Here is a 27942-nt window from a genome sequence, read left to right on the forward strand (position 1 = left end):
ACAAGAAGTGCGTTGTTGTGGTATATTGCGGGCGGACTTGCTGAATCGGGCGGTGCTGCGGTGTTACCAACCAGGGTTCTAGGCCCATTTTATCACCAGCTTTGTTTGCGGATAAAGATTCAGCTGCTGTTTTCCCCAGCTATTTCGCCACTGATATTGCGGAGACCATTTCTCCTCTATTGTTTCTTGGTTTTCCCCACAAATTACTAGTAATTGTGGTACTAACACTGGGGATGGCATTGGATTTCTAATAGTATTCGACATTTCTCTTACCTACAACTTATCGAACTTTGGAAATCTTACTCTTTGGTGGATTTTGAAATACGGGGTAACGGAAAGAAAGTCCGCTTGTCGAGTTATAGCGTTTTCCCGGAAACGAAATTCGAGAGATGCAGCAGCGGAGCACATCGAGATTAACGACTGCTTGCGAGCCATGTAAAAGGAAGAAGAGGAAGGTAAGGGACAAATTCCTATCCATGGGACTACTTCATGCGTCTGTTCCACAGAACCATATTTCAAATGTGGTGCGCATGCCACCGTATTCAGCCGTGTTCCCGTCCACGAGCTCGAGTATCGCTTCATGAACTGTCTTAATAGTTGCTAATAAATTTGAAAATCTTTGTAGTGTGACGGTGCTAGGTAGTTATTCTAAGCCGATTATTAACATTGAGAATCGCATTTTCCTAACTGTTTCCTAACTAAAATTTATCTCACAGTCCATTTTGCTCTATGTGCATACGCACTCCGTCGGCTTGCCATTATCTAAGACCTAGTCCACGCGGGTTGCCACCAGGCTACCTAATCGCTCTAGAACAAAGGCTAGCTGATACGGAGGCAGCATTATCGCTTTCGATTTCCTTAATTCTTGAATTGGCGCCAATTCACTCCATTACAATGCGTCAGCCCTCGCCAACTTGTCTGGAAACCCTCAACGACCAAGTTCTGGACTTAAAAAAACAGAAAGCTCTTGATTATCTCGAATTATCATCCTTAAACCATAAAAGGATCAAGAGCGGGAGGACACCAGATACATCGGCAGAAAAGCGTGAACAACAGGATGAATGGCAACGGTGGCCAATTAGTTCTATGGCGGAGGTATTTTCATGGTGGTCAAAGCAGCAACAGCCGCCTTCTCCCCGGCCGCCTAAGGCACGAAGAGTCATGGAAGAGACTGGAGAACGCACGCCAACACCGTCATCGTCACCCATTGTAACATTTGAAGACGCTTCGGACGATAATTTGAGCCATTCGTCCCTGGAACCGGGTTTTGGAAGCGAGACCAGATTTCAAGAACTGGGGTTGTCGAACGACCAGATGCCCGATCAGCCCAGCCGAAATATTAATATTAATGCGGATGGACACATTCTTCACCCAGCCCAACCTACTGTACCCCTGGAACCCTCCGCACATTTCCCCACAACTCAAAATAGTGGGTCCCTGTCGACAGATTTTGCGGGGACATATGCGGCGAAACTTTACTCCAGACCTTCAACTAGCGGGCCTTCGATCGTTAGCCACCCACCAACTGTGCTAAGCCAGCTGGACGACCCATATACGCCATCTCCAATAATTGCGACTCGAATACCGGCAGTTGATAGCGGACAACTCTACTTTCGAAATTTGCCAACAAATTCATGTGCGCCAACAAGAAGTACCGTCTCGGAGAGTGTACGAAGAGTGTTAGATCAGAATACCGGCTGGTTTTAATTTCATAGGAAAATTTCGATTTAACGAGAGTAATAGAAGGCCTTGGCTATATTTTCTTGGAGTTATAAGTAGACCGAATTTATTAGTATATAATATCGGCGTTATTACAAACTTTTGGTACCTGGTTCTCCCTAGATATGACCATGACTGCAGGTATAGTTATATCTAAAACTCTCGTATCTCTGTAATCTTTCGCGCAGAATCCAATTTCATACTCAATTGACAATTCGTTTTACTACCTCCAAGCGCTTGGAAAAATCCTTGTCTCAAAGTCCCGAGGTATAGCTCATACGCAGGCATGTATCCTTTGACTGTGATTATAAATATTATAAGTTAGGAGCTGCATGATTAAATAACTGCTCCGAACCGAAGACTTACTGAATTCTATCACTGCTTCGTCTGTCATTCCCGTGCCTTTGAGTTTCCATAGCCAAGCTTCTTGCTCTAATCGCCAAGCATAGACGTTTCTTAGATCATCTGTATCAAGATGAACCAGATAATCCCAGTGCCGTGGCCCCATAAACATATTGTTGTATTCGCCTAGCCTCTCATTGATAAAAGCCAAATGTTCGAGTTCATGATTTGCAATTGTTCGTATTGGAAGTTTGATATCTGGATCATCAGTCGATGCAGCCGCTGCCGTTCGTGCTTCTTCCCATGCTGTTCGGAGTGCGCTCTCTGATACTGCCTGGAATCCCACACACCATCCTTCAAACACCAGAACGTCAACAACTTCCCCGGGTTCTGAATGATGCCACTCTGACTTCGGTAACCTGTCCCCCTCCCCACCGAATTTGCTCTTATCAAATACTGGGAAAAGCTTCTCTTCCTTCGTCGGCTGGTCGAATTGTTCAAAAAACCACTTCGCAAGTTCCAAATCATGTGTTCCCGGCTGCCCTCGCGTTCTTACAAGTTTGTTCCCAGGATTAGACTCGCGGACTGCTACCAGTCCATCATGTGGAAGATACAAGTCGTCTAGCGATAGTGTTTTTGCTTTCAGGCCTGTTTTATTTATTGCGTTGACGATTCCCGTACTCCATGTGGACTTCCCGCTACCTTGAAGCCCAGTGACGGCAAGTTTGAATGGTCGCTGGTGTGAACCCTTTTCGAAAATTGATGGAGGCGCCGAAATATGACGTTTGATATGAGGAAGAATGAGCTGGAGTACTCGATCAACTTCGAGCTCTACAGTCGCCATGGTGAAGCCGGGAGTTAGAGAGGAAGTATCTGGTTAGAGCACTGGAGTGATTAAGCTTCTGCGGCGCCTTTGATTAATGATATTTCGACAAAGAGTAAACTCGAAACCCGAAGAAAGTACCACCGTGCTGTCGAAAATGTGAAGCCTTGGCCTCAAATTCAATGGAAAGTTGACGAAATTTCGATTTCCCTTCTTCGGACCGAAGCCGTCAAAATTGGTGCTTCAAGATGTTGCATTTTGATGGCGGAAAAGCGTTTCTCCGCAAGATCCTAAAACCTCATAAGAAACTTTACTCCACTGGAAGGGACGCTCTAAAACTATAAAATGGGGATTCGAGGGGGGAAATCCTTATCCTTGACTCATCAGGTTATCGTCTAGCTCTCTAGCTCTCATTGATACCAAAATATTTGATATTCGGCGTTGTTATTTTAAATTAATTCCACACATTTGCACACCGTTCAAGCCGTAAATCTTGAACCTTCGTTTATCCAAAACGGTCAATATGTCGCCAACAGCCAATCGAAACCGACCCACTTACAAGATCGCTTCCATCCCAGCCGACGGAATCGGGCCGGAAGTTGTGGAAGCCGGCATCACCGTTCTGAAATGCCTCTCCAAATTCCTCTACACTTTTAACCTAGAATTTGAACATTTCAATTGGAGTTCGAATCTTTACCTCAAGACCGGAAAATATATCCCAGATGGAGGTCTCGAACGACTCAAAGAGTTTGATGCAATTCTATTCGGCGCCGTCGGTGCGCCTAATGTCCCAGATCATATTTCTCTATGGGGCTTGAGATTGGCTATTTGCCAACCGTTTCAACAGTATGCCAATGTTCGACCTACAAAGATATTTAGGGGAACACAGTCTCCATTAAGAAATTGCAATCCCGGTGATTTAAACTGGGTTATCATCAGAGAAAATTCTGAGGGAGAATATGCCGGCTAGGGTGGCCGTTCTCATGTCGGCCAACCATGGGAAGTCGCTACTGAAGTCGCCATTTTCACAAGACATGCCGTGGAAAGGTTGATACGGTTTGCGTTTGAAACTGCACGTTCTCGCCCCAGAAAGTTCTTGACGGTTGTAACGAAGAGCAACGCCCAGAGGAATGGTATGGTCCTTTGGGATGAGGTTGCCGAATTGGTAGCAAAGGATTTCTCGGATGTTACCTATGACAAGATGTTAGTTGATGCGATGACTGTGAGGATGACGCTTAAGCCAGAGACCCTTGATACCATCGTCGCCTCCAACCTGGTAAGGCCTATCCAACGCCCTCTTTTTTAAGATACACAAGATAATTTATTATACCCATATAGCACGCCGATATCCTATCAGATCTTGCCGCAGCGCTGGCCGGCTCGATAGGTATTGCTCCAACGTCCAACCTTGACCCTACGAGGAAGAATCCTAGCATGTTTGAGCCTATTCATGGTTCGGCATTTGATATTACTGGCAAAGGTATTGCCAACCCTGTTGCTACCTTCTGGACTGCTGCAGAGATGCTAGCTTGGCTAGGGGAAGAAGACGCAAGCAATACATTAATGGAATGCGTCGAACGGGTTTGTGAGAAGGGCATCAAGACTGCAGACTTGGGTGGAACTGCAACAACGATTCAAGTTACGGAAGCTGTTTGCGAGGAGATTGAGCGAAACTTGGATGTTAAGAAATAGTTATCCCTACTAGTTTCCTCTGCTCCCTTCTTCTTTCGTAAAATTTCCATACAAGGTTATCTGGGTTTCAAATTTTCTGGGGTTATAAGATATACTGTTTCCAAATCTTAAGAGATACGGGGGACAAATCCTGATATCCTGATATCCCCATCCTTGTCTATAGGCCGTGGGTCTTTATTCTGCATCATTTCAATTAGTTCTAGTATCTAGATCTACCTCAGATTGATATAGTGACCTTCCTCAATATTGACTCCAATCCCAACATTAATAACCCATCAAGATGTCCACCTATTATCCTTCAAGAAAGGCTCAACCTTTTCTCTCGGCGGTCCGCCCCCGAACCTAATACTCCTCCACCCCCTTGCCTTAACTTTCTCCAATACCCTATTCAAAAACTCCTCGCTCTCCTTTTCCACACCGGGCTCTTCACTTTCCCTCGGACCCCCAATCGCACACCTCTCAACGTTCGTCTCGTCAAGCCACCTTATAACCTCATCGACCTCCCTGTCCCCACCACCTTCCTCTCTAAACTTCCTCAAGTTCGCAAAATACATATCCTTCTTCTGCTCCTTCCCAACTTCTACTCCGATCTCTGTGCCTGCAGAAACTTTCGCCATCTCCTCCTCTTTGCAAAAAGATAAAGTTAATATCCCATCAGCTTCCTCAGTATTAAGCCTTGTCCGTTCTGTTGATCCTGAAGACTGGGTTTCTCGTAGCCCGCCATAAGGTGACGATATGAATTCTTCAGAGATACGGCCTCGTTCGTTGATAAAGCCGTGAGGGACGAAGCCAGCGTATGGTACCCGGTGAGATACTGCGGCTCTGAGTGCAGCGGTGTCGGGCCCAGTTTGACCGCCAGAAATAATAGTAAAGTTTGGGTGCATTTTCGGTTCTGATACCTTCTTGAAGGTATTTTTTAGAACGCGGGGGACGATTTTATATGCCAATTTGAGGCTTACGCTTCGGGACTCGGGTAAAACGGTTATAAGTATTCCAAGACTTTCTGCGTTGTCGTTGTTGGGAGATAATGAAGAACAAGACTGTCGACTGTCTAGAAAATTTAGACAGCGGACGGAACGCTCTCTGGTTCGAGTGTGTCTGCTGAAGTCGATGTGTCGCAAGTTGGGGATATAGCTCAGTTGGTAGAGCGCTTCCTTAGCGTGGGATGAAATCCTACTGTCTGGATGAGGTCCCGGGTTCAATTCCCTGTGTCTCCAAAGCCTCTGGCTTCCTTCTTTTGGTGCTAGTACTCTCTGGATAAAATATTTATTTATTATTTATTATTTATTATTTCGGCGGCCTTCTTAATTTGATGATTGAGGAAAAATAAAAGTCAAGATGGAGATAAGTGCCAATTTATACTATTTCAATAGGAGGGCCTTATCGATGACTAAGGAACGGTTGACGTATAAAACCTTTGTGGCAACTGCCAATATTGGACAGTGAACCTTTTGCGCGACCATTTTGGAAGCTACACACGGCAACAGTCGCAGCAATTGGTCATACGGTCAGGCCACGGACCATATATTTTATGATAATATATAATACTTTTGGAATTGAGTAATACGTGTTCGGTAGATATGTAATAGCTAGCATACGCGACTGCAACTTAGATATTACGTGGATACATCTATTTATATTAGATGTTAACTAAGTACTATAGTTAAGTATATTCAGGGGATCGATAATCTTATGAAAACATTTGCATCTTGCGAGGAAGTCGGCTAGAAAACCAAATACTTGTTTCAATAACAAGGAAGCAGGCGCGAAACAAAAACTAATTTAGTTAGGGGCTCAATTGCGCCGAGATCCATGGATATAAATACTCGGTGAGTGTGTAGACATGTATGTTTGTAAGTACGTACGGTTTGAGAAAAGAAAGGCATACATGACGAAGGGGTCGCAAGGAAGATACCTATAATCCTTGATATCTCTAATACTAGTCATGGCCACGATGCTTTAGAATCTTAAAATTTGCTACCTGATGCCTTTCGTTCTACCGCAGCTAGCTATGTTTTACTGTTGGGGGCCGGTTTCCCTTTAAATCGGTCTCGACAACTAGCACATGCCCTGGTCTGGCATCCAGGGCATTGGAAAATGAAACTCTTGAAATTTCGATGGCAGCCCGTACAATCCTCTGAAGAAATATCGATCTTCCTCCAGTAATTTTGGTGAGTGCAGATGACCTGAGGTCGTGACGATGATGGGTTCTGGGTTCTCGGGGGTCGTGACAAGCGAGCTTGTCTGCTTCGGGGTGGCCCCGAATTTCCTCGAGGCTTCTGCTGCCGCTGCCGCTTCGTCCCTTTGATATATTCCTCTCGCTCTTGAACAATATTTTCTACGTCTTCTTGGGGGTTAACTTTGTCCTGAGCTTCTCTTCGGGCTTGCTCCCGGGCTTGTTCCCGAGCCCGTTCTCGCCCTTCTACATGCTTTTGATATATCTTTTCATGCTCTTCTTCGGCTTTGCGAAGTTTTTCAGCTTCTTGCATTTCGCGATATCTTTTAGCCTCTTCGTGCTTTTTGCGAAGCTTCTCAGCTTCCATTTGCCATCTGCGCACCCTTTCGGCCTCTTCTCGTTCTTTGCGAAGTCTTTCGGCCTCTTCTTGTTCTTTGCGAAGCCTTTCAGCTTCTTCTTCCCTTTTACGACGCTCTTCCTGGGCCTTCCGCAACGATTCAGCCCGTGCCCGAGCCTGAGCTTCTGCCCGAGCCTTTCGAGCCTTTTCAGCCTCCTCTCGGGTTTTCCTTTCTCTTTCTCGCTGTTCTTCTTCCGCCTTTCTTTTTGCCTCAGCTTGATCAGCCGCTTTCCTTCGTTCTTTTTTAACCTTGAGGTTATCCTCCTCTCGTTGCCGAATACCATCCTGTCTCTTCCATTCTTCCCATTGCGATGGATAGCTTTCCATACGCTTGAACTCCGTTTCTTCTTTAGAAATCTTGATTCTAAGACTGTTGAGTTTCATCAAACTCTCACGTTCTACTTCCTCATACCAATTAACCTCCTCTTTCGGTAAGACTACCTCTCCCCATACCATACTCCCAAGCCAAGTCCGTGTAGTCTTAAATTTCCGTTCCTCTTCTCGTTTTTTCATCTCTTCTTGAACTCGATCCATCTGTCTCTTTAAATCGGCTATTTTCTCCTTCATATCGTGATACGTTTTCTTCCGGGCTTCCATACCCACCTTTTGAAGGTTATGAGAACGCCATTTCTGGGATAATCTGACTTCTTCCTCTAAAATATCTCGCGGGGTAGAGTAATTTCGCGGATCGTATGAGGAGTATGATGTTCCCTGGGAGGGGTTCGTCGTATTACTTGGTCGCGACGACGAGGTAAACGGATTACTAGTAGATGGTTTGCGTATACGATCGTATCCTTTTCGCTTTATAGGATCGGAGAGACATTCGTATGCTGCATTAACCTATTTTTGCAGACATATCTTTCGTCAGTCCTCATATTCCAAAAAAAAAAAAAACAGGATACTACTCAAATTTCACCACCAGAAATGTCATAGGCACCAACTTACTTTTTTAAACTCTTCATTCGCGCTCTGAGAATTGTTATTTTTATCCGGATGTGTTCTAAGAGCAGCTTTTTTATACGCTTGCTTGATCTCCTCTCCCGTCGCTGTTACGGAAATACCAAGAATAACGTAGTGGTCCTGCATTGTTATATTTCCATAAAGGATTCTATTAATTTATTTTTGCTTTGGATTTTTTTTGAAGAAAGGTTGTAAGACCGATTAATTGTTCTAAGTCGTCGTTCGTAGGTAAAATTCAGACTGCCAGCTGCTAAGCGCCACGGACCTTAGGTATGCATACCAGGCGTAACAGTTAACAGCCTTGCCGCCCGGATCGAGCCTCATCGGCGGCCGGCAAATATACAACAGGGGGGATTTTAAAAGAAAAAGAATAAAATGTTAGATCAAGCCAGAAATCAGACGAAAACTTCAAATTTATGAGGGAAAACCGACTATTAAATACCAATCCCTTCGATTTCAGGCATCATATAATAACTATTGGCGGAGCAGGGCCTTCTCTCGCGCGTGTGTTCTATGCAACTTGTCTGTATGCCACGCGGTTGCATTGGCCAGTGGGGCGAGGGTTCGAGACGAAACGAGGTTGTTGTGCCGTACAGATGGTCCAATCCCTCACATAGAAGTTCACGCCTTAGGCTTGCAAAGGCAAATTCGAATACAGAACCTACCTTGCGATAATTAATCGATAATTTGAACACATCACTAAAACAATTGCAGCTTCCCTACAGACTTATATCTGAGGAGAAAATAGAAGTCCGTGAATGCCTTGTGATACCTTAGTTCACAGGTTTGTGTTGTTGACAAAATGCAACACTAGCACGAGACTCCCAATTCGTCATGTGATTGGCGAGTGAACCACGTCGAGAGCTTCGTGGCTGATGTATGGCTTCGTTAGAGGCAAGAAAATATCATCGTGATCCCCATTACTAATAAATTCAACAAGCTTCTGTAGACGATAATAAAGACAAACGAATGCAAAAGATAATGAAACTCGGCTGAAAGAATTTTGTCTAAGAAATAAATGCCAGGTCCCCGCGATACCTCCAAGTACCGACCTCTCTTGTTCGAGTCCAACACCCCCAATTCAACGTCAAAGTCCGGTTCCAAGTTCGAGCTCGACGCCGAGTCCAGAGTCCAGAAAGGTCGGTGGTGGTAACGAAGGGAGAAATTACTAAAAGACTGCTTATTCACTGATTTACGCCTTTTCTTAAACCAACGAAAAGAGAAAAAGAAGAAAGACCAAGATTAGCTTAAAAACTATACATGTGCCAGGGTGGCCGAATGTGTTCAATTCGTACCGGTTACAGCCAGTCTGGAAAAATATATATTAGTATCTCCCTGGCCATGCGATGATGAGGAATATGTGGGCTTACTTCATCAAGTGCTCCATGAATGTTTGTAGCGACACGTCGTCGGTGAAGATTGTTTGTGCGTTCTGGGTACCACCACCGTACGCTCCAGTTGTGTGTGTCGTCGACGGGTTCAACTTGCTCAGCAAGAAACGAGCTTGAGACCCACCGGCATCACAGACAATGAAACGTGGGAGAGGGAAACGGTCTTGGATGAGTTCCTATCACGTAGGGTATCTTGTTCAGTAACTCACCTTCGGGGTCTATATGTCAGCTCTTTTTGATAGAAAACTTACTCGGGCATCATCCTTCGGTTGCTGTAGTAACTCCTTGAAGTTCTCGTACCCCTCTTGGTCTTGGTATCCAGCTTTCCTCCACTCGGCAATAGTTTCGCCATGGAAAATCAAGATATGGAAGAAGGTATCTAACAATAGAATATGGGTAGATTGTATGCTAGTAGAGTCAAGCAGAACAGGCTGTGACGGCTGGTCGAAAGTGTACGTATCCAAAGTCGGCTGAATCATCACAAGCGAGTTGCTGCAATCCTCTCTGTTCAAAATGTGTCGGTAGAATGCAGTTTCATCAGGCGAGTTGTTGAAAACTTGCAAGAACTGACTGCGACGGAGATGGAACATGAACTGTGGGTAAAGTGAGAAGTTCTTCTCAAGACGGAAGGAAGTTGGGTCATCTTTTCGGTATTCCGCAAATCGTGAACACAACCTGATAAGCATTCGGTCGACCCAGCGTAAGACATCGGGGCCATCATCGACCTCAGCCTTGAAGACAGCTATTCTGGCCATAAGGACAGCAGCGGTTTCTTGGTCGAAGGAATGTCCGATAGCGGCTGGATCACCGGTTGGAGCGCTGACATCTCTGGCGATAGTTGTAACACGGAGATGGTACTGGCCAGAAGAATGTTGGTAGTAAGTTAAGAACTGGATCAAGCCCTTCTGTGGAACTTGTTGGTGGGCCGGTGGGCCAGCTTGACCCGCGACCTCAAAGTATGTGGCAACGGTAGAAGTAGGCGTAATACCACACAATTTCCATGAGCACGTATTTCCAATACCGCACTCGGTCTCGCCAACGGAGCTTGATTTCTTATTGAGGGAGATGGCGTGTCCGATCAAGCCAGTGATTTTAAGCTCCTTTGTGGTAAGAACTTCGAGGGAAGCATTGAAACCCATCTGCAAGTTTTCGTTGGCATCCTTGTCGAAGACCTTGATGAAACTCTGCTTGAACATTGAAGATTTGAAACTGTCTGTCAAGATTATATGTCCACCGGTGTAGTTTGAGAGACCCTTCATCTCCAACAACCCGACCTGATCGAGACAACCAGCAAATATATCAATGATGTGGCCATTGTGCGCAGTTCGTTTCGCAAGGCTGTCATAAAACTATTGATTTTATTAGCTAATGTTCTTTTTTCGTCAAGGGCATATAGGATTGACTTGCCTTCATTGCCTTCTTATAGTACTTGATGTTATCTCTCTCAATGTCGTGGTGGGATCTAATGGGCTCCCTCAATTCAGGTCCGACGACCATACCAGGTCCTTCGGTTCCGGGACCGCCGGAAAACAACATGATTCTCGCTCCGGTATTGGCGAAAGATGACTCTAACAACCCAACAGCGACGCTCAGGGCAACACCAGTACATCTTAGAGGACGTTTATCATTGGCGACGGACCAGGGGTCCTTCTGGAGTTGCTCAAGAACGTTTGTGAGCTGGAATTCACAAGCCGCAACAGGGAGCAAGAAACGAGCTCCAGCACCCATTTGAGGTGGCGGGCGTTGGCCTTGTGGCAATGGCTGCTGAGGTCGAAGGCCGGGATTGAGGATTCCGAGCATTTCTTGGACAGTTTTGGCGGAGTATTCCTTGGTGCCTCTGAAAACGTATGATTTGGGGCATTCGTTGTATCCAAGCTCGTGAACTTGGGCCTATTATAAACCATATTAGAATCCTAATCATTTCTGATAATCCATCTTGATGTCGGGACATCCGTACCATTGTTCCGTATGTAATCAAGCCGACAAGAGCGGTAGGTGGCAACATGCTCAAGCTGACAATGATGGAGTCCTTGAGAGCCTTCAAACTATCTTCCTCCTGGCAGGTATCGACAACGAACAAGAAGATTGGAGGGGCTGGAGCCGGTCTTGCGAGAGCATATTCAATGGTTGAGAATTGGGGAAGGAGTTCGGGGGGGTATGAATTATTGGAGATGTCCTTGTAGTGAGGTGGGAACTGGTTGCGACTGAGACAGAACGGGCATATCCAGAGCTTTGCGCGAGTGTCGACTTGACTAGACGGTAGGATGTACAATCAGCTATCCTAGCTCGATACCGAAAGGATATATTATGAATCGAGCGATGGCTTACCAGTAAGGGTTAAGAACACCGCGACATGGGCTTCTGCATGTGACAGGCTCATAGTGGACAATGTAGTTCTGATCTGCCTTCTCTTTCAAGGGAGTGTAGAGGACACCGATGGGAACAACAAGTCTGCTAGCCTCAAGTCGGGATCCTGGGAATATATTCCAACTAGTAGATGGGACCGAAAATGTTAGCTTGATGTGAATTTGAAGATGCAGGTATACGTCGTCTATGGATAGTTATATATCTCACGCAGGAGACACACACCTTAAGCGAGCACCATCCTGCTCTTCCTGCTGCGCCCAAGCTTCCTTGATAGCTTCGATATCCATCTTGACCCTATCCGAAGCTTATCGACGATGCGATTGTCAAGTATGCGATGATTAGGAGGTGATGTGGTTGGTGGTTGCGATGACGTGGTATGGAGGGAAGAAGGATAAGAGAGAGTCGGTGGGGTGCGTGTTGAAGCTTCGTTGCAACTGAAGACGTCGAAAATTTGGAGGGCCGCTCTGTCCACAATATAATAAAATCCCGAACCACTTTCCTAGAAATAGAGAGAAACACCACGGTTCGGTCCAAATACCTGCAATTCAAGCTCAAAGTACCGGTACAAGTGGACTTCGTTCGTCGCGGCGAGATTTCTATGAGTGGCGTGGTGGGGAGGTAGCTATTCGTCGTCGCAGTTAGAGCCACATAAACAACATCATCCCCAGCCAACACAAGCTACGTCAGGTAGTCTGCCATATAAAACTACGGTGTCAACAATGTATAAAAACTATAGGAATGACTCCTGCGAAATGCCTCTTTAGATTGGAGATCGTGTCCACATGGTATTTTAGTATACAGGATGGCATATAGTCATGCCAGAAACGCATCTGTGAGAGAAAGTATTATCAAGGAGACCACTGCCTAAGTAATTGGTTAGTGAGCCGGGACTGGCTTCCTTCAAATTCTGCCATCAGGCATCTTCATAAGATACCAATATATAAAAAGATGAAAACAAAAGAAACAAAAGAAGTCCTCGTTTATACAGAATCAGTGGTGATTGTGTCATAAACTAGGCTACCGCTTTCCCAACAACAATAAGTGGAATTCAACCCGGACAGATTGAATTGCATTGGGTAGTACTGAGGCTTCCAAAGATATGCTTAGCTTAGCCAAACATATCTTCTGCCTTCTGCCTTCTTGCGCCTCTTCTGCCACCGGCCGGTTCACTAATCCGATTGAATAGGCTGTTTGAGGCTTTGTCCGGCAGCAATTCGATCCCAGCATTCGAATGTCCAGCACCTCTCGCTGCACCCCGAATGCTAATTCCTCCACCTGCAGAACCGCGAATCGACAATCCGGAATCGCCCATATCCATATCATCATGCTTTGAAGATCTTGTACCACCCCTGGGATTTTCGATTCGATCCGCCAAAGACCTTGACTTGTCCGTTTTGTCGGGGAATAACTCGATTGTTCGCCCATTATCCCTCGGTCTTTCCCTTTCCCTTCTCTGCCTTTGCGGGCTCTGGCCTCTCTTAGGCATCTCCACCGGATCGTCGATAGAGAACAATGTCCTAGGCGGCGTATCATTTCTATGCCCACTTGGGCTACCCTCTCTTCTCCTCCCGTGATTCTCATTCCTCCCAGGGAACAGCTCAACGTTCGTGTTTTTGACTTTCTCAGGGAATAGTTCCATGCCATCATTCTTTATAGCTTCCGGGAAGAGCTCGATGCTAGCGTTCTTCGTCTTCGCGGGGAATAGTTCAACGGGAGATCGTGACCTAGACCGTCTACCACCACGTCGTTCCACTGTCCCTCCATTTGGATATAACTCCAATGGCTCCCGTCGGCGGCTGTCCTCTTCATCGTATCTTGACCTACTTCGCCTTCTATCGTTCCATTCTCGGTCTTCTCCACGCGATCCAGATCGATATCTCTCGTCGTAGTCTCTCCTTCTATATTCTCTTCGTTCCCGTCGCTCCTTCTCTTGTTCTCGTTTCCTCTTCTCCTGCTGCTCAATTCTATCCTCCTCCGGGTGAAACAGGTAGTATCGACTTCGTTCCCGCGCTCCTCTCTAATCATCCCAGAAAGACCAAAAAAAAACTATCATTAGCCTCTTCCACAAAACTATCTAGATCAGAAATTCCCACAAACCTCCTTCTTATCCGTCACAAAAGCCAACCTAACATCCAACCTCGCCAACGGAAAAGCCTCACTACTCTTCGCCTCCCTCAACTCCCACGGCCTCGAACCCCGTCCGATATCCGTACTCAGCGCATCCAACGCCGCTAAAGCCGTCTCTTCACCTTTATACACCAGATTCAAACTCGTGTCGTCGATCCACTCCAACTTTTCGACAGTCGGTTCCGGAAAGTGTCCTGCAATCCAGGCTTTAACGTCATCCGAGGACATGCTGTCCAGACCCCTGAGGTGGACTTTATTCGAGACGACATTGTCCGGCGCCGGATGGGCATCTACGGGTGTTTCTAATGTAAAATCCGCCGGTCCCGATGTCTAAATTTCATAAACTGTTAGCTTAACTCTAGTCCCTTCTTCATCTTTCGCCTATTCAGCGACCGCCAACGCCAGCAGAAAAAATCTGGGAGGCTCAATAACCTTTCCCGTAAATAAAAGAGGAAAGCAAAGAAAAACAGTTATAGCCCATACCTCTTCCATAGCCATAACCTCATCCTCGTCCAACATCTCCGTATCCAAGCTAATACTGGCATATTCCATCGACGGCGCACTAGGGGCCTGAACCCCGCCAGCATTGAACGCCATTGAATATGATCCCGACCAGCCGCGAGGATTATGTAACGAAAACAATCGTGAATACTGTAGTTTGTACGATGGTAAAGACGCGGGCGAATGTGTATACGAAGGGCGATAGGTTGAAGACGAGGTGTCGAAGGAGATAGCGAACATGAAAGTATTGTTGGCTGGTTACTGGAAGGAACTTAAACAAGCTCGCGCTGGGTGTGCTGGAATCCACCAAAAGAAGAAAGCATTAGCGTGCAGAACGAAACACCACAATGCAACGCCGAAACTTGAAGGAAGGATATCTCGATATCTAATTGATTGACGATCGATTGTGCGAACAAAGGTTAAAGAATCTTGTCGTAGATAAGGAGAATACAATCAATGACGTTGTAATACCTAGACATTAGTGTACATTTACCTTGTTAAGCGCAAGCGCTACTAGGAGCTTACAGCGGGGTCAGGCCACCCCGTACAACATCGAATGCAGCTTCCCACCCCCACGCTACAGCTCTGCTGCATACTAGAATCATCTTAGGGTGTATATATATGTATGCATATGATTTGCAATGTCTATATTTGCGGCAAACGGTTTATATGTATAATGCATTTCATTCACACCTTCCGTCCACTTTTATTGACCATACATGATGCATTCAAAGCTTTTGTTCGTCACGGCGCCACAGACCAGGCCGTGGAGCCATTCGTAGATCATAACATGAACAGAGAAAAGAAGAAACTCCAGGACAAAGTAAAGAAGTGAAACCAGTAGAGCCTGGAGGAGGGCTAACGAAGATGAAATGCAGATTAAAAACATAAAAGCGAACCAGAGCATAAAAGCAGGTGCCCGTATCAGTACATGTGGTTTGTGAGTATATATGTCGGAGGGGGGGGGAAAAGTATGCCTGCTCAGGGTGGGGTAGGCCAAAGAAATTACCAGTTCTGTTGCAGGGATTTGAGGGGAGGAATAAATGGACCATATGTTAAAGAAGCATGAATATAAAAGAAGAAAGAATATACGCCTTGCAAGGTGGTACGAAATGCTGGCCGAAAAGAAAGCTGGGCTTTCGACCGCATAAAATAATGGGAGAAAGAAAACTACCTCCAGCTGCCGCCAGTGGCACGCTCGCCGGCAGGTTTATCACCTCCGCGGCGGCTGTCATTTCGACTACCCATTTCTCCACCTCCACGGCCACTACCAGTTCGACCATCACCACGTCCGCTTCCAGTGCGACCTTCGGGGCCAAGGCCACTTCCACTTCGTTCACCCATACCGCCGCCACGTCCTCGGTAAGCGCCTGGGCGGTACTTTCCATCATTGTTCTCTCCATCACGTCGTTCCTGTCCTTCACCGCCCTCGCGTCGCTGGCGAGGCTGCCATTTCTGTTCATCACCTTCGCCGCCTTCGCGCGCACGGGCAGGTTGCCATTTCCGTTCACCGCCTTCACCGCCTTCGCGGGGTGGTCCACGAGCTTGATACTTTCCTTCACCGCCTTCGCCTTCAGCACGTTGGGTTCGGCCCCAGTTACCAGCACGACCTTGTTGACCACCGGGCGCTTCTCCCTCTCGTACTTCACGAGGACCACGGGAATCGCGGGACCCTTCTTCGGTTGACATGGTGCTCTCGCTGATACCTTGCTTGCGGAAAGCTCCTGGGCGGTAGGTTCCTGGCTTTCTTTCTTCTGTGGAAGCGGCGGCTGGTTCGGCGGGAGCAGGCGCAGGGGCAGCATTGTCACCATTAGCACCGGCAGGGGATTCGGCACCCTCTGCGGCGGCGGCAGCTTCGGCTGCCTTTTTAGCAGCCAAACGTTCTCTCCAGCCACTACCGCTCGCAACGACTGGGACCTTGGTAGGTCGGAATTCCTCCTTAGGAGCCTCAGGTTGAGGTGGTGGAGCTGGACGCTCACGAGGAGCAGCCGCTGCAGCGGCCCTTTCTCGTCGTCGTTCCTCGGCACGAAGCTCTGCCTGTTCCTCGCGCTCGCGTTGTTTTGCTGCGGCTTCCTCTCGTTCCCTAAAGAAACAAATGGGTTAGAATATAAAAAATACACCGGGTTTTCATGAGAAATCACATACTTTCGTCGCTGTTCTTGCTCTTTGCGTGCCTCTTCTCGTTTCTTTGCCTCTTCTTCTTCCTTCGCAATCCTGTCTTCTTCTTCCTTGCGCAAGCGCTCCTCTTCCTCGATTCTGCGGCGTTCCGCCTCTTCTTCCTCACGTCTCTTCCTCTCCTTGGCCTCGCGGACTTGCTTGCGTCTCTTATCCATTTCAACTTGAAGTTGTTGTTCGGCCCTCTTGCGTCTAGCTTCGAACTCTTCAGAGCGCCTAGAGCGAACATCATCTCTGAAGGCCTCGTAATGACCGACGAGTCGGCTAAGACGTTTCTTCAAAGCAACGTTCTCTTCATGCTTCTGCTTATGCTCGGCCAAAAACTGGGCAACCTTTTCATTGTGAGCGTCCAAGTCACTCTTTCGCTGGGCCTCATAGTCTTGAGCAAGAAGAGCAATTTCTTCCTTGCGGTAAGCTCTCTCGAGATGGTCAATGCGCTTGCTAGTCACACGCAACTTCTCATTGGTCTCCTTCTTTTCCTTCTCCATCATGGCAATCTTGACCTTGCGGATGAAGTTGCTATCAAGAGTAGAGACGTTCTCGGGCAAATCAAGACCGATTTCTTTGACTTGAGCACGGAATTCAGCCTCTGTGAGACCCATCGAAGTAACTTGTTTCCAGAATTCCATAATGAGAATCCTTTCGCGCTCTTTCTCTTGTCGTTCTTGGTCACGCTTCTTCTTCTCTTCTTCAAGACGGAGTTGTTCGGCTTCCTCACGGTGTCGGTCACGGAGGGCACGTAGTCGTGATTCCTCTTTCTGAAGGTTAGCAGCAGCATTCTCTTGTGCTTCTTTGCGCTGTTCAATGACTTCGCGACGTTTAAGTGTTTCTTCGTGCTCCTTCTTAGCTCCGATTTCAGCACGCGCGAGAGCTTCGGCCTTCTCGCGCTGCTTCTGCTCGACGAAGCTTGGGTCGACATAACAGCAGGTGAGGTAGAGGGTCTTTGCAAGTCGGGAAAGTTGGGTTCGAACAATCTCCTGTGGGGTGCTCTGGAGACGTTGGACACTAGTATCCTTGTCGGATGCACCAGCGGCGCCAATTGGAAGAGATTTGGCGGAAGAGAAAATGTCAGATTCGAAAGTAAGAGACCCAGTAGCATGATCGATCCTGATAGCGAGGTCGCCCTTCTTGCAACCATTCATGATGAACTTTTCGATTGTGTTCGCCTCGATCTCAAATGGAGCGGGGAAAGTGACGAGTTTGTAGACAAAGTCCATTTGAACGGTATCGTAGACCTGTGACAACTGTTGGAAAAGACGAGTGAGAATGACCTGTTGGAGCGGAGCAACATATCGCTTCATTTCTTCGTCATCACCGATTTGGGTGAGGATAGGAGCGATCTTCTTGCAGATGCTCAAAGGATGGAAATCAACCTCGAGGATCGTGTAGAGATCGCGGATTTCTGGCCTGGCCCTCCTGAGGAGTCCACGAGCAAGAATATCCTTGAACAATCCAGAGCGAGTTGGTGCATTAGCCAACCCGAGCAAGTTGGTCAAGCGCGAGCTCCTAGTTCGCTTGTTTGCTTCTTCGACATCAGTCAATCCACCTCTGCTCCTAGCGGTACTTATAACTGGGATAGAGAGGGCTGACAAAATGACGAACGATGACACGCGAGAGAATTCCGCATCGTTAGTAACAGGATGATCCTTCTTAGTAACGGAACCCGTTTGAACAGCAGCAGCGCTAGACCGCAATAGATTATGGTAACGGTTCCAGGCTGCAGCGTGGAACAGGTGGTTCTCGGAAGTTCGGAAGATGCGTGTTAGCTTTTCGTAGTAGTTGGCCATCATAATTGCCTTTGCAGGGCGTTTGCTAAGCGTCAAAAGATTATGAATGTCCTCAACAGAGCGGAAAGCCTCTTGCCACAACTCAAGCTCAACGGCAGCATTAAGTTGTTGGAATCGAGTGTCGAGGTGTCTTTGTAGGGTATCCGGGTCATTAAGATTAATGGCATGCATCTGTGCGCTATACTTGCTAGCATTCTGAAGATGATTTCGGAGAAGTTCACAAAGGCGACGGAATTCTGTCTTGCGAGTGTACTTAAGACAAAATTGGAAGGCTTGGGACGCGGTTTGTTGGTACATAATCTCCAATCGAGCATTGTTTCGGAGAATATCAAGGATAGTCCTATATGTCTCCCACAAGAACTTGAGCCATGGTGTGACATATTTCCTGTCGGTTCGGTCCTTGGTTTGCTCGCCGGAGACAGTAGCCATAAGAAGAGATTCAGGTGTTTCGGTAGCTTCGAGGTCCTCTACATCTCCCAAGCTTGTCTCGGCGAGCTTTTGAGCGTCGGTAACTTTCGCTTCCGACTTCTCGATGAAGGTACGCAGAACCATCTAGCAACAAGTATTAGACATTGATTTAAGGTACCTAGAAAGGACGCGAAAGTTTGGATAATACCTCAATGGTCTGGACCGTTGTGTTTTGGGCGATGTTCTTATATTGGTAGAGGCCATCTTTAGCGGTTTTGCCTTTTCGCAACTCGACACAGAGGTCAATGAAAAGGAGGATGACGGGTTCCAGAGACGCGATAGGGGTATTCCTCGATCGTTTCGAGGTTATATGTTCGTGTAGGATTTGAAGAGCAGCGGCACTCTGGTTGACCGCGATGAGCTCTTGAGCTCGCTATATATCAAAAACCAGGGGTCAGCAGCTGTCGAAGAGCATATATCCATCTTCCAGAAGCTCGTAAAAGGAGGTTGATGTCGTCTTTAGATGCCGCAGGGGTAGTATCGAAGCTCACCTTGAGCACGTTCTCGGGTTTTGCGTGTGGTACGGGAGGCATATTGGTTGCTTTAGCCGTCGGGTAAGCTGTCGGAAAGAGAGAAAATTCGTCAGGTCCGAAGACGAGATGCAAGCTAACAGGGGAGGTCGGAAGCTAGCTTGCAGCTGGTAGATGAAGAGTCGACGGATGCTGGGGACAAGGAATCCAATCAGCCCGTTGTTGGAGACTACTTCGAAGGGTGTGATGTGTAGATGTTGGAGTTCAGGCGAAGTTGAAATTTTCCTCTTTCAGTTTACAGAGGGCTAAGACCCCAAATTTTTTTGGGTGAGCTGGAAACCCCCCACTTATCGATAACACAACGCACAACGGCCAAGAAACCAACACACCGCAACACAACAACACATTTCATTCATTCATTACGACGGTGATCATATGGGATATCAATTTAAACCTTCACGGCAAAAAATTAAACTCGACAGCCGATCAGACTCATCCGTGGCTAAACGAAACTCTCTCGCAGGTGGCATGCATATATATTCTATTAATATTGGGTGCATTCGAGGAATGTCGATATCATGAGTAGCGATACCGAAAATGACAACCAGACTACTAAAGCCATGCTTTGCAAAAGCAACCAACATCCTCCTTGAGCATACCATACCTCTCCTCGAATGGAGCGACCAGGCTATCTTATTCTGGGGCTATCTTATAACAGTATCTGTAAGCTTGTACTAACCAAATTCGCTGCAACCGCGATACTAATACGAATATAGGTCTATGATTTTGTCATACAGAACCCTCTCATTGAGGGAGCTATGCACCATCTAGAGTCACCCCATATTGGGTTCAAACATATCGATCCACCATTATCAGAGAAACAAAAGGGCCCGCTTGGAACCTTGGGATATCATTTCATCTACAAGGATGACAATAAATCGCAACCAACAATCTTGCACCTGATGCCCAATCTCTAGTTCATCTCAAAACTAGCGACAGCATCCATGTCCCTTCACCTTTCGATCCAAGCCATGGTCTATTCCGGCCAAAACTAGCACAGCATTGTATTTCTTTGATCAAATGTATGGAAGACTACCCAACCGATGCGAAGGATATGTTGCCCGCGGAGCGTGCGCTTCGCACCCTTCTTGCTTCCGCAGTTTATGAGAAACCCGGCATCGGTGAGAAGATATCGGTCCCCGAAAAGACTGAGTCCGAAGGGCAATTCGAGGCCCGACAAGCAGACACAATTGCAAAGATTGGGAATTGGGATATAGTTGAGGAAGATGAAGGCTATCGAGAGAAGATTATCAAACTCCTAAAGACTGGGCATCGTAACTAGCCAGCATTAAACAGCGCTAGGTCTCGACCTATATTACTCAATAAACACAATCAGAGAAATAAGTTATAAAGTATTTAGTCAAGTGGATTGATTCTCGCAGCCTGTAAACGGATCGCGACCAAAGCATTGGCCCACCTAATATTGACCGAACTTATAATATCTATAAAGGTTGTCTTGTATAAGCTAAGATCTAGACAAGCTCCTCCACGGCCAGATGCCTCTCTGTTAAACTTTGAAACACCGTTTAGTCTCACCGCGTCAGTCCCCACGAAGCGACTAGCTACCTTTTGCCCGCTTTTTCCACCCAGGCCCTTGAAGGCTTACTAGTATACTCCATTCCCAAAGCCCATTGAACAGTTATGTCGCTTACTCTACCATTCTAGATTTACCTTCCGATAATGTAAGGTGTATCACAGGATGCTAATATGACCTGGATGTTGGTGCGAATGAGTTGGAAATTTTTTTCTGATCTGGCAGATACGTATGGATAGGTGCTCTGCAGAACTAATCTAGTGTTCGGAGACGTCACATCAAATTTTCTAACAGCCAGTCTATGCTAAGCAGTAGGGGGTTTGAGGGAAGTAAACTGTAATTGAATTTTTTTTTAAAAATAATACCCTTTGGTTGGTGCATTTCGCCATCAATATTTGATTTATCTTGAGTAAGCTCCCCGACTCTCAGCTATAAACTTTAGGACCTAGACATATGCCCAGATTTATTCATCATTCCGATCTGTCGCAATTTAGTGACCTCGTCCTCCGGAACTTCCACAGTTTTTTCTGCATCTAAAGGCTTGATTATATATATGCCATCCTAAAATCCAGGAGTGATGTGTTAGCTACCAGAGCTGTGGAGCTGTAAGCTAGAAGCGGGGGAGTGAGAGTGGACTCGACCACACAACTTACGGCGTTGCTTTCGACGTTTCCTAATACCCCCTCTTCAGCCCCTTCGTCGAGTTTGTAACTGACGAGGGCACCTTGTTAAGATTGTTAATATATATTTCTCTCCGGTTGCTAAAATATACCGTTGGTTTTGTAGCGGGTGATCTTACGACCTATTTAATTAATAGCTTTTTGTTACTTCTGAGATTCTGTTAGGTTCATGGGAGGAAAACTGTTAGATATCCTTACTTCGATTGGCTCTACCATTTTTGGCTTGAGATTTTGTGGATATTTTTGATATTCAAGAGGAGAAGATTGTAGGTTGGTTTGCAGTTGCACTAGAGTACTGGTATGTTTCCTTCTTAGTTCTGGAGGCTACAGATTAAATACTTCGACGAAGGGGAAAAGAAGCAGTTATAACGTTAAATATTAAATTTTATCCTCAGAGAGTTGAGCTATCGAAGTGCCGTCGGCACCTCCAATTAATCGACATTCGCTTGTATCTATCGTCCGCGATAGTCTAATACTCCGTTGGCCATGGAGACATTGAACCCCTGCCATCTGCAGGTTGTCCCCAAGGAGGGCACACTAACCGGGGGCTGACGGTGTCATCAGAATCCTATACCCCAGATACCAATTACCATAAGGTTAGCAATAAAATCTACCATGGAATAGATGTTATGTACATAGATGCGTATATTCTCATCACCCAACCAGTTAAGGATATTTGTTGTCTTGTTATTCCAGACGAAGAATTGGAGACTTTTCTGAAGGATTGTAACTGGTAAATGTGGACAATTGAAAAACGGTCTCTGCCACAACGTTAACCGTTACGATCCGATGCCCGGATCTCAGATAGCTGCCTCGGTATCAGAGACGGTACGTGTAACCTTATCGGAAGCTATGGTGGGCTGGGAGCCCCACTCTCCTGCGTTACGAAGGAAATCACTGGACCATCCCCGCACGAAGTTGAAATCGATTACTCGTACCTCATCCTGTGCTGGTTAATTGGCTCAAAGGGTTGGAAAAAGTCTGCCCCATAGGTTGTCTAGGTGAGGAGAAACGCTCGAGGCTAGTGCGGTGGGAAGATCGAGTCTGCAAATGTGTTAACATTCCTCGCTGTAGACCAGCAATATATCTCTCAGTCTCGTATATCTCTGTACAATTAGTCTAGTTCCCAGTCAGATCATGTACACAATATCTGAATTCTACAAACTTCATGTATTGCATTGCCTTGCATTATCCAATATGAAGTTTTGCAAATTTGATTGGTAGATGTGCTCTTGCAGTTACAATTAAGAAACAAAATCTTCTTCATTTTTCAAAATTTCGACAAATATATAGGACTTCTGGCTATGGTAATACAACATCGCAACCTCGGATCCAGATGTGGGAGGTGGACAGCCGCATAGTGCTACCGAGAATCCAACAGTAACAACACCTGTCCAAGACAACCCCCAAACTCCATCCAATCGACCACCCCATTCTATATTACTACTTTCTATATTTTTACAAACTGACGTGCTCCCATATTACTGGTAGTACTTCCCCTCTCCAAGCAGAGATACAGGAAAAGATGTGAGACAACAATGCCCAATCGTATTGTCAACATTTCTTTCTCCCTCACATTCTCAATCATCTCCTCACTTTCCATCCCTGTCTGCGAGAGATAACCTTCAGTCCACAGCTCACCCCACATCACTGCTGCTGTTGCTGCATCCGTATTATCATCCGGCCTATGGCATATCGCGCTAATCCCAGCACTGCTGGATCCTACTGCCGGAACTACACCATCATTCTTAATGAAGAACTCAATAGACAAGGTCCCTAAAATCACAACCCCACCGACAATAAGAAGTATCATATGACATATTGGCGGAAATCCTGCATATAATATATTCCTGCCAGGCTTCTTTCCATCGGTCCATTGTTTTACAATAACAAAGAAGTGGGATTGAAATCACAGCCAATGCAAAATCACAAACGCAGCTTGGAGTGGTAAACCATGGAAGTTGCAGGAAGAAAGTGCTTCTTTGCTTGCCTCCTAGTTCGCTAACTCGCAAGTATTTCCGCTCCCTAGAGAAGCTGTCGATTTCTCGATGTATAGCCATGGTAGTAGATGCGCCGTTAAAGAGGGGGTAGAATATGGAAATAACCAGCTGGGGCAGATTCGCCCATAAGACACTCTAGATGAAGGTATTGCCAAAACAAAGATGTATCGAGAGTGCATATCAAAATATTGAGTATATTTGGAGAACGATAAAAACCAGTGAGATATAAAATATAAAATATAAAATCCTATCGACAGAAGTTATTTGTGAATGAGTATTCACGCATATATATTTGGGAAACAGACAAGAGAGGAGCAATGAAGCAGTCTCCTGTAGGTTTATCACTTCTTCGAAGCGCTCTGAGTCCATAAACCAACGAGGCCACAGAAGTTCGACCGAGTATGCAAGTACTGTGCCGTTTGGCTGGAAGATGTTTGGTAACACGGCCTATTCATTCCCTGGGCCATGCTTGTGTGGCCGTGCCATCATATCGTGGCGCGAATATCAATATCCTGGCTGGTTTCGTTCTCAGTGAGTTCCCTCACGCCGCATAAGCATAAGTTTGTTAAATTTCCAAGTTAATGTCCAAGAAGGAAATCCGAAATCCGAAATCATGTTGTCAAGCGAGGACATATTCGTATCCCTGGCGACTTTTTGGCCGGTCCCAGACGGAAAACAGCCATGAACCAGCAGCCAGTCATATCGCAGAAGTATAGTGTGCTCGGACAGCCAAAATCCCAATTAGCATGGGCCCAAGGATCGGGTCACAACGTTTGCGCATGGGGAGAGATCTTATCGGGAGCGTTTTGGGTGATGTTTCTGCCTCCTGCGCCGGAGCCCCCTTAATGGGAACGGATATGAGGCTGGGGAGACTCGAAACTGGGGCAAGTGCATACACACAGGATGTGCAGACATGCATCAGTACTTGTAAAAGGGGTCAATGGTGCCGGGTAGTGCCAGTCTGAGGCCGGTCTTTCAGCTGCCTTTTAATCTCGGCTGCCCCTGCTCGCTCAATAATCGCGTTGCTAAGTTCGAGCGAAAAAAGCGGATTTCGGCTGTTCAATTTCCTCTTTTCTTTCCTCTTTTCTCTTTTCCTCCTCTTTCTCATTCTTATCCTCGAGATAGACTAACTGACGATATTTCAGAAAATTAATTCTTTCGTCGACGGAACTCGGGGATATAATTTTATATACTTAGACAGTACATTGGGGGGTTCTCCTATTCTATTCGACAGACAGGCAACACATTTCCTCATTTCGCTTGGTCTTCCCCAACCAGACCACACTTCCGGCTTTCCCTCCTATCAATCCAACCCATCCCGTCCTAATTAATCCATCATCCGAATCTCTATCATCGCTCAATCCCTCTCCATCTCATCCTCATCCCATCCACCTCCCCCCGTCTCCAGTCTCTTCCGATCACTCAGAATCCATCTGTTCCTCCCGATTCGCATCACGAAATTTTTTTTTCCGACTCTTCAAAACTCGCGACCGAATCCGACATGGCCGTTCACAATCAAGCAGGTGCCCGAGAGCCGGCAAGAGAGAAGAAGGGGTCCATGCAAGAGTTGAAGTTGAGGAGGCTGACAGAACTAAACGCCCGTCTACGGGAAGACTTGGAAAGACCGAGAGTGAAGGTCAGCGAGGCTTGCTCTTCGTACGTATAACCTCCGGAATTACTCTATTTCTCTCGCGACTTTTTGTTTAAAGATTCCCCTTATCTAACGTGTTTTTTTGAACTCGGACTAGGATGATCAACTACACCAAAACAACAAAGGACTTCATGGTACCGGCGACTTGGGGTCAAGTAAGTCTATCTCTTCCTCCCACCGCGAAACATAAGTTTCACGACTCTTCGTTCCTGATATCGCGATTTCCGCGCAACGTCACATTCCCTTTCGCCATTTTGGACTAACCAGACATCTCGCACCTGCAGGTTAGCAAAGGGGAGGACCCGTATGCCCCGCAAAATCCCAATCCTTGCTGTGTTATCATGTGAAGCACGCCCCGTTTACGCCGACGACGTTTCCATCTTTTATTTCGATTTCCTTTCTTGTATAAATTACTATATTGAACGCCTGTCAGAAAAAAAGCCGACATCGCTCTCCAATACGTCATCCGCGATGTGGCGATACATACTTCCCCGACATTATCGAAGTCCGCGATCCACCCTCTTCGTATAGAGAACAATTGTCACCGTTCGCGTTTATTCCTCTTTCGACTCTCTCACAATCCTTCGGTCATCATAGCCGGCATCCCTAATGTGTTTCTCAAAATCTCAGCGTGATGATACAGCCTTGAACGTTCTTCTATGCGTCTTCGTTTCCTTTTTTTCAGTTCAGTCTTTCTGGGTCGCAAAAAAACTGAAGAAAAAAACATATAGGAGCAAAAAAAGTAAAGCTATGGTGGACGACGAAATTCAGTTCCTTTTTTTCTTTCTTTTTCTTTCTTTTCTTTTCTTTTTTTCTCCCCCTTCGAGATACAAGTTTACTACCTTTATTAATTCCTAACGACAGCCTCCGGCGTCCCATTTCATATCCCGAAGCTCCTTCGTCTCCTACGCTGTGTCCTCCAAAAGGCTCTCCTGTAATGCTTTTTTTTTTTTTTTTCTCCACGCTCGTCGATTTCTGCCTTGGTGTCCTTCAGGAGTCTGTGGATTTCCTCGTGCATTGTTGTACTCGTCCTTTTGCTGTCTTGCTTTCGTTTTCCGAGTTCTGTTATATTTCTAAGATAAGTTAATAAAGTGACAAAAAACAATTCAAAGGAAACATTCAGGAACATTCGTAGGAGGCTTGTCCGTTATAGTTTACAGGACAATCGATAGTGGTGTTTGTCTTGTGAAGGATACCTTTGCCATGGGTCTATTAGATGTCATTTCATGTATTTGATACGACCGTTATCGATATGTAGACCAATCGATAGGGCATAACACGATATAATGCAACATGGTTAACCGGTTTGCTCTCCCGGAGCTTCTAGTCACATCCTAGTATCGATTAATTTGTATAAAGCCTCGATCCCTATTACGAGGAAATTTCCACAGACGACATGTCACTTATAGCAGGCCGCAGGTTCATACTATCCTTCCCCTCCAAATACTATTTCTATGAGGAGAGCATATGAGAACTTCAGAACGTCAATTGAGATTCTATCAGCCCGTAGTCTACCCGTATATGGTCCTGGTTCCTAGGATATTTACGTCAACAAGGCTGTGCCTCTTCTCCGTTCCACAGGCGCCTAAGTACCTAAGTACCTACATACATAGTAGCAAGCATCATATGTTGCCTGATAATTTTATAAGGTCTAAATCTTTAGCTCCATTGATATGACATTTTCACTACTCCATTACCTGACCTCGATATTACTTCATTACAAACGAAATCTCCCGAATAATGGTAGCTGGTTACGTTTCTAAGCTTGGGTCAATTCCAACTTCATTCCATATCCTCCGTCAAGACTAAATTAAAAGTCCAATATCAAATGCGATCAAGAGAATATAGCAACATCAATACCAATGTATAGAACAACCGGACCATACAAGCAAGTTAATTACCCCGCAACCATTGAGATTAAATTCCTAGGCCAATATTCTGATAACAACCCCCCTTCTCTAAAGTCGGAGGGACTACCTCAAACCCAACTACGCGCCCGATGACGCCTGCGTAATGTGCAATAAACGCCCCGCAAACCTCTGTAGACAATGCCGAAGCGTCTGGTATTGTTCCAAACATTGCCAACAGGAAGACCGGCCCAGCCACGAAATACTCTGCGAAGCCTTCACAAATCAGAAACCTCGTCCATCCCCGGCCCACAAGAGGGCTATATGCTTCCCACCGAATGAGGAGAAACCACAGTTGATCTGGGTCCTTTGCAGAGACTATGGATATGGCGAGTCATGGGATGTCGAAGATTATGTCGGGGCAACGGGCGGTCTGTCAGTTTCATTTGTCAACTATAATCCTATTACGAATCGAATTCTCGGGGGTACTTCGTTAAAAGGAAGGCCGAAAAGTGGCTTGATCCACATCTACTACCGAGATACTTTCGCGATAGATGGCTCTGTTATTAATCAGAGTGTCTTTACATCTGTCAGCCGGTCTATGGAGACACCTCATCTCGAGTGGCGTGGTCCTATTATCGCATTTCGAGAGAAAAAACCCAACTTCTACGATGATATTAATCTCGGAGACTTTCGGCATATCATGGACTTTTTTATAATTTATAATAGGTTTGTATACGTGGTACCACGACCTTTCCCACACGCACGATCTAAT

The 27942-nt window shown here is 46.1% G+C and overlaps 12 protein-coding genes across 12 annotated transcripts; 6 read left to right on the plus strand and 6 right to left on the minus strand.

Moving 5' to 3' along the window:
* Positions 1-389: 389 nt before the first annotated feature.
* On the plus strand, positions 390-1707 carry DFL_001962 (uncharacterized protein; the record flags this gene model as incomplete). Its single annotated transcript, XM_067630674.1, has 3 exons — positions 390-455; positions 626-639; positions 717-1707. 3 exons carry the CDS (start codon positions 390-392, stop codon positions 1705-1707), a joined length of 1071 nt encoding a protein of 356 aa, XP_067493295.1.
* A 165-nt stretch (positions 1708-1872) lies between these two features.
* DFL_001963 (uncharacterized protein) lies at positions 1873-2905 on the minus strand (the record flags this gene model as incomplete). Its single annotated transcript, XM_067630675.1, has 2 exons — positions 1873-2018; positions 2086-2905. 2 exons carry the CDS (start codon positions 2903-2905, stop codon positions 1873-1875), a joined length of 966 nt encoding a protein of 321 aa, XP_067493296.1.
* Positions 2906-3407: 502 nt separating this feature from the next.
* DFL_001964 (uncharacterized protein) lies at positions 3408-4576 on the plus strand (the record flags this gene model as incomplete). Its single annotated transcript, XM_067630676.1, has 3 exons — positions 3408-3740; positions 3855-4160; positions 4223-4576. The coding sequence occupies 3 exons, from the start codon at positions 3408-3410 to the stop codon at positions 4574-4576; spliced, it is 993 nt and encodes a 330-aa protein (XP_067493297.1).
* Positions 4577-4851: 275 nt separating this feature from the next.
* Positions 4852-5460, minus strand: DFL_001965 (uncharacterized protein; the record flags this gene model as incomplete). The annotated part of the gene is made up of 1 exon (XM_067630677.1): positions 4852-5460. One exon carries the CDS (start codon positions 5458-5460, stop codon positions 4852-4854), a length of 609 nt encoding a protein of 202 aa, XP_067493298.1.
* A 1174-nt stretch (positions 5461-6634) lies between these two features.
* On the minus strand, positions 6635-8235 carry DFL_001966 (uncharacterized protein; the record flags this gene model as incomplete). Its single annotated transcript, XM_067630678.1, has 3 exons — positions 6635-6651; positions 6708-7989; positions 8095-8235. The coding sequence occupies 3 exons, from the start codon at positions 8233-8235 to the stop codon at positions 6635-6637; spliced, it is 1440 nt and encodes a 479-aa protein (XP_067493299.1).
* A 1066-nt stretch (positions 8236-9301) lies between these two features.
* On the minus strand, positions 9302-12154 carry DFL_001967 (uncharacterized protein; the record flags this gene model as incomplete). The annotated part of the gene is made up of 8 exons (XM_067630679.1): positions 9302-9312; positions 9405-9418; positions 9480-9676; positions 9752-10849; positions 10908-11390; positions 11458-11752; positions 11829-11990; positions 12090-12154. The coding sequence occupies 8 exons, from the start codon at positions 12152-12154 to the stop codon at positions 9302-9304; spliced, it is 2325 nt and encodes a 774-aa protein (XP_067493300.1).
* A 51-nt stretch (positions 12155-12205) lies between these two features.
* DFL_001968 (uncharacterized protein) lies at positions 12206-14591 on the minus strand (the record flags this gene model as incomplete). The annotated part of the gene is made up of 5 exons (XM_067630680.1): positions 12206-12331; positions 12406-12463; positions 12986-13884; positions 13965-14324; positions 14478-14591. The coding sequence occupies 5 exons, from the start codon at positions 14589-14591 to the stop codon at positions 12206-12208; spliced, it is 1557 nt and encodes a 518-aa protein (XP_067493301.1).
* A 1074-nt stretch (positions 14592-15665) lies between these two features.
* DFL_001969 (uncharacterized protein) lies at positions 15666-19458 on the minus strand (the record flags this gene model as incomplete). Its single annotated transcript, XM_067630681.1, has 4 exons — positions 15666-16578; positions 16641-19009; positions 19074-19298; positions 19417-19458. The coding sequence occupies 4 exons, from the start codon at positions 19456-19458 to the stop codon at positions 15666-15668; spliced, it is 3549 nt and encodes a 1182-aa protein (XP_067493302.1).
* A 534-nt stretch (positions 19459-19992) lies between these two features.
* DFL_001970 (uncharacterized protein) lies at positions 19993-20372 on the plus strand (the record flags this gene model as incomplete). Its single annotated transcript, XM_067630683.1, has 2 exons — positions 19993-20118; positions 20172-20372. 2 exons carry the CDS (start codon positions 19993-19995, stop codon positions 20370-20372), a joined length of 327 nt encoding a protein of 108 aa, XP_067493303.1.
* Positions 20373-20479: 107 nt separating this feature from the next.
* On the plus strand, positions 20480-20737 carry DFL_001971 (uncharacterized protein; the record flags this gene model as incomplete). The annotated part of the gene is made up of 1 exon (XM_067630684.1): positions 20480-20737. One exon carries the CDS (start codon positions 20480-20482, stop codon positions 20735-20737), a length of 258 nt encoding a protein of 85 aa, XP_067493304.1.
* A 4433-nt stretch (positions 20738-25170) lies between these two features.
* On the plus strand, positions 25171-25667 carry DFL_001972 (uncharacterized protein; the record flags this gene model as incomplete). Its single annotated transcript, XM_067630685.1, has 3 exons — positions 25171-25325; positions 25418-25475; positions 25605-25667. 3 exons carry the CDS (start codon positions 25171-25173, stop codon positions 25665-25667), a joined length of 276 nt encoding a protein of 91 aa, XP_067493305.1.
* A 1515-nt stretch (positions 25668-27182) lies between these two features.
* Positions 27183-27737, plus strand: DFL_001973 (uncharacterized protein; the record flags this gene model as incomplete). Its single annotated transcript, XM_067630686.1, has 3 exons — positions 27183-27208; positions 27285-27602; positions 27668-27737. 3 exons carry the CDS (start codon positions 27183-27185, stop codon positions 27735-27737), a joined length of 414 nt encoding a protein of 137 aa, XP_067493306.1.
* Positions 27738-27942: the final 205 nt, after the last annotated feature.

The sequence above is a fragment of the Arthrobotrys flagrans genome (genome assembly GCF_004000055.1).
Source record: "Arthrobotrys flagrans strain CBS H-5679 chromosome Unknown unitig_3, whole genome shotgun sequence".
Lineage (NCBI taxonomy): Eukaryota > Fungi > Ascomycota > Orbiliomycetes > Orbiliales > Orbiliaceae > Arthrobotrys > Arthrobotrys flagrans.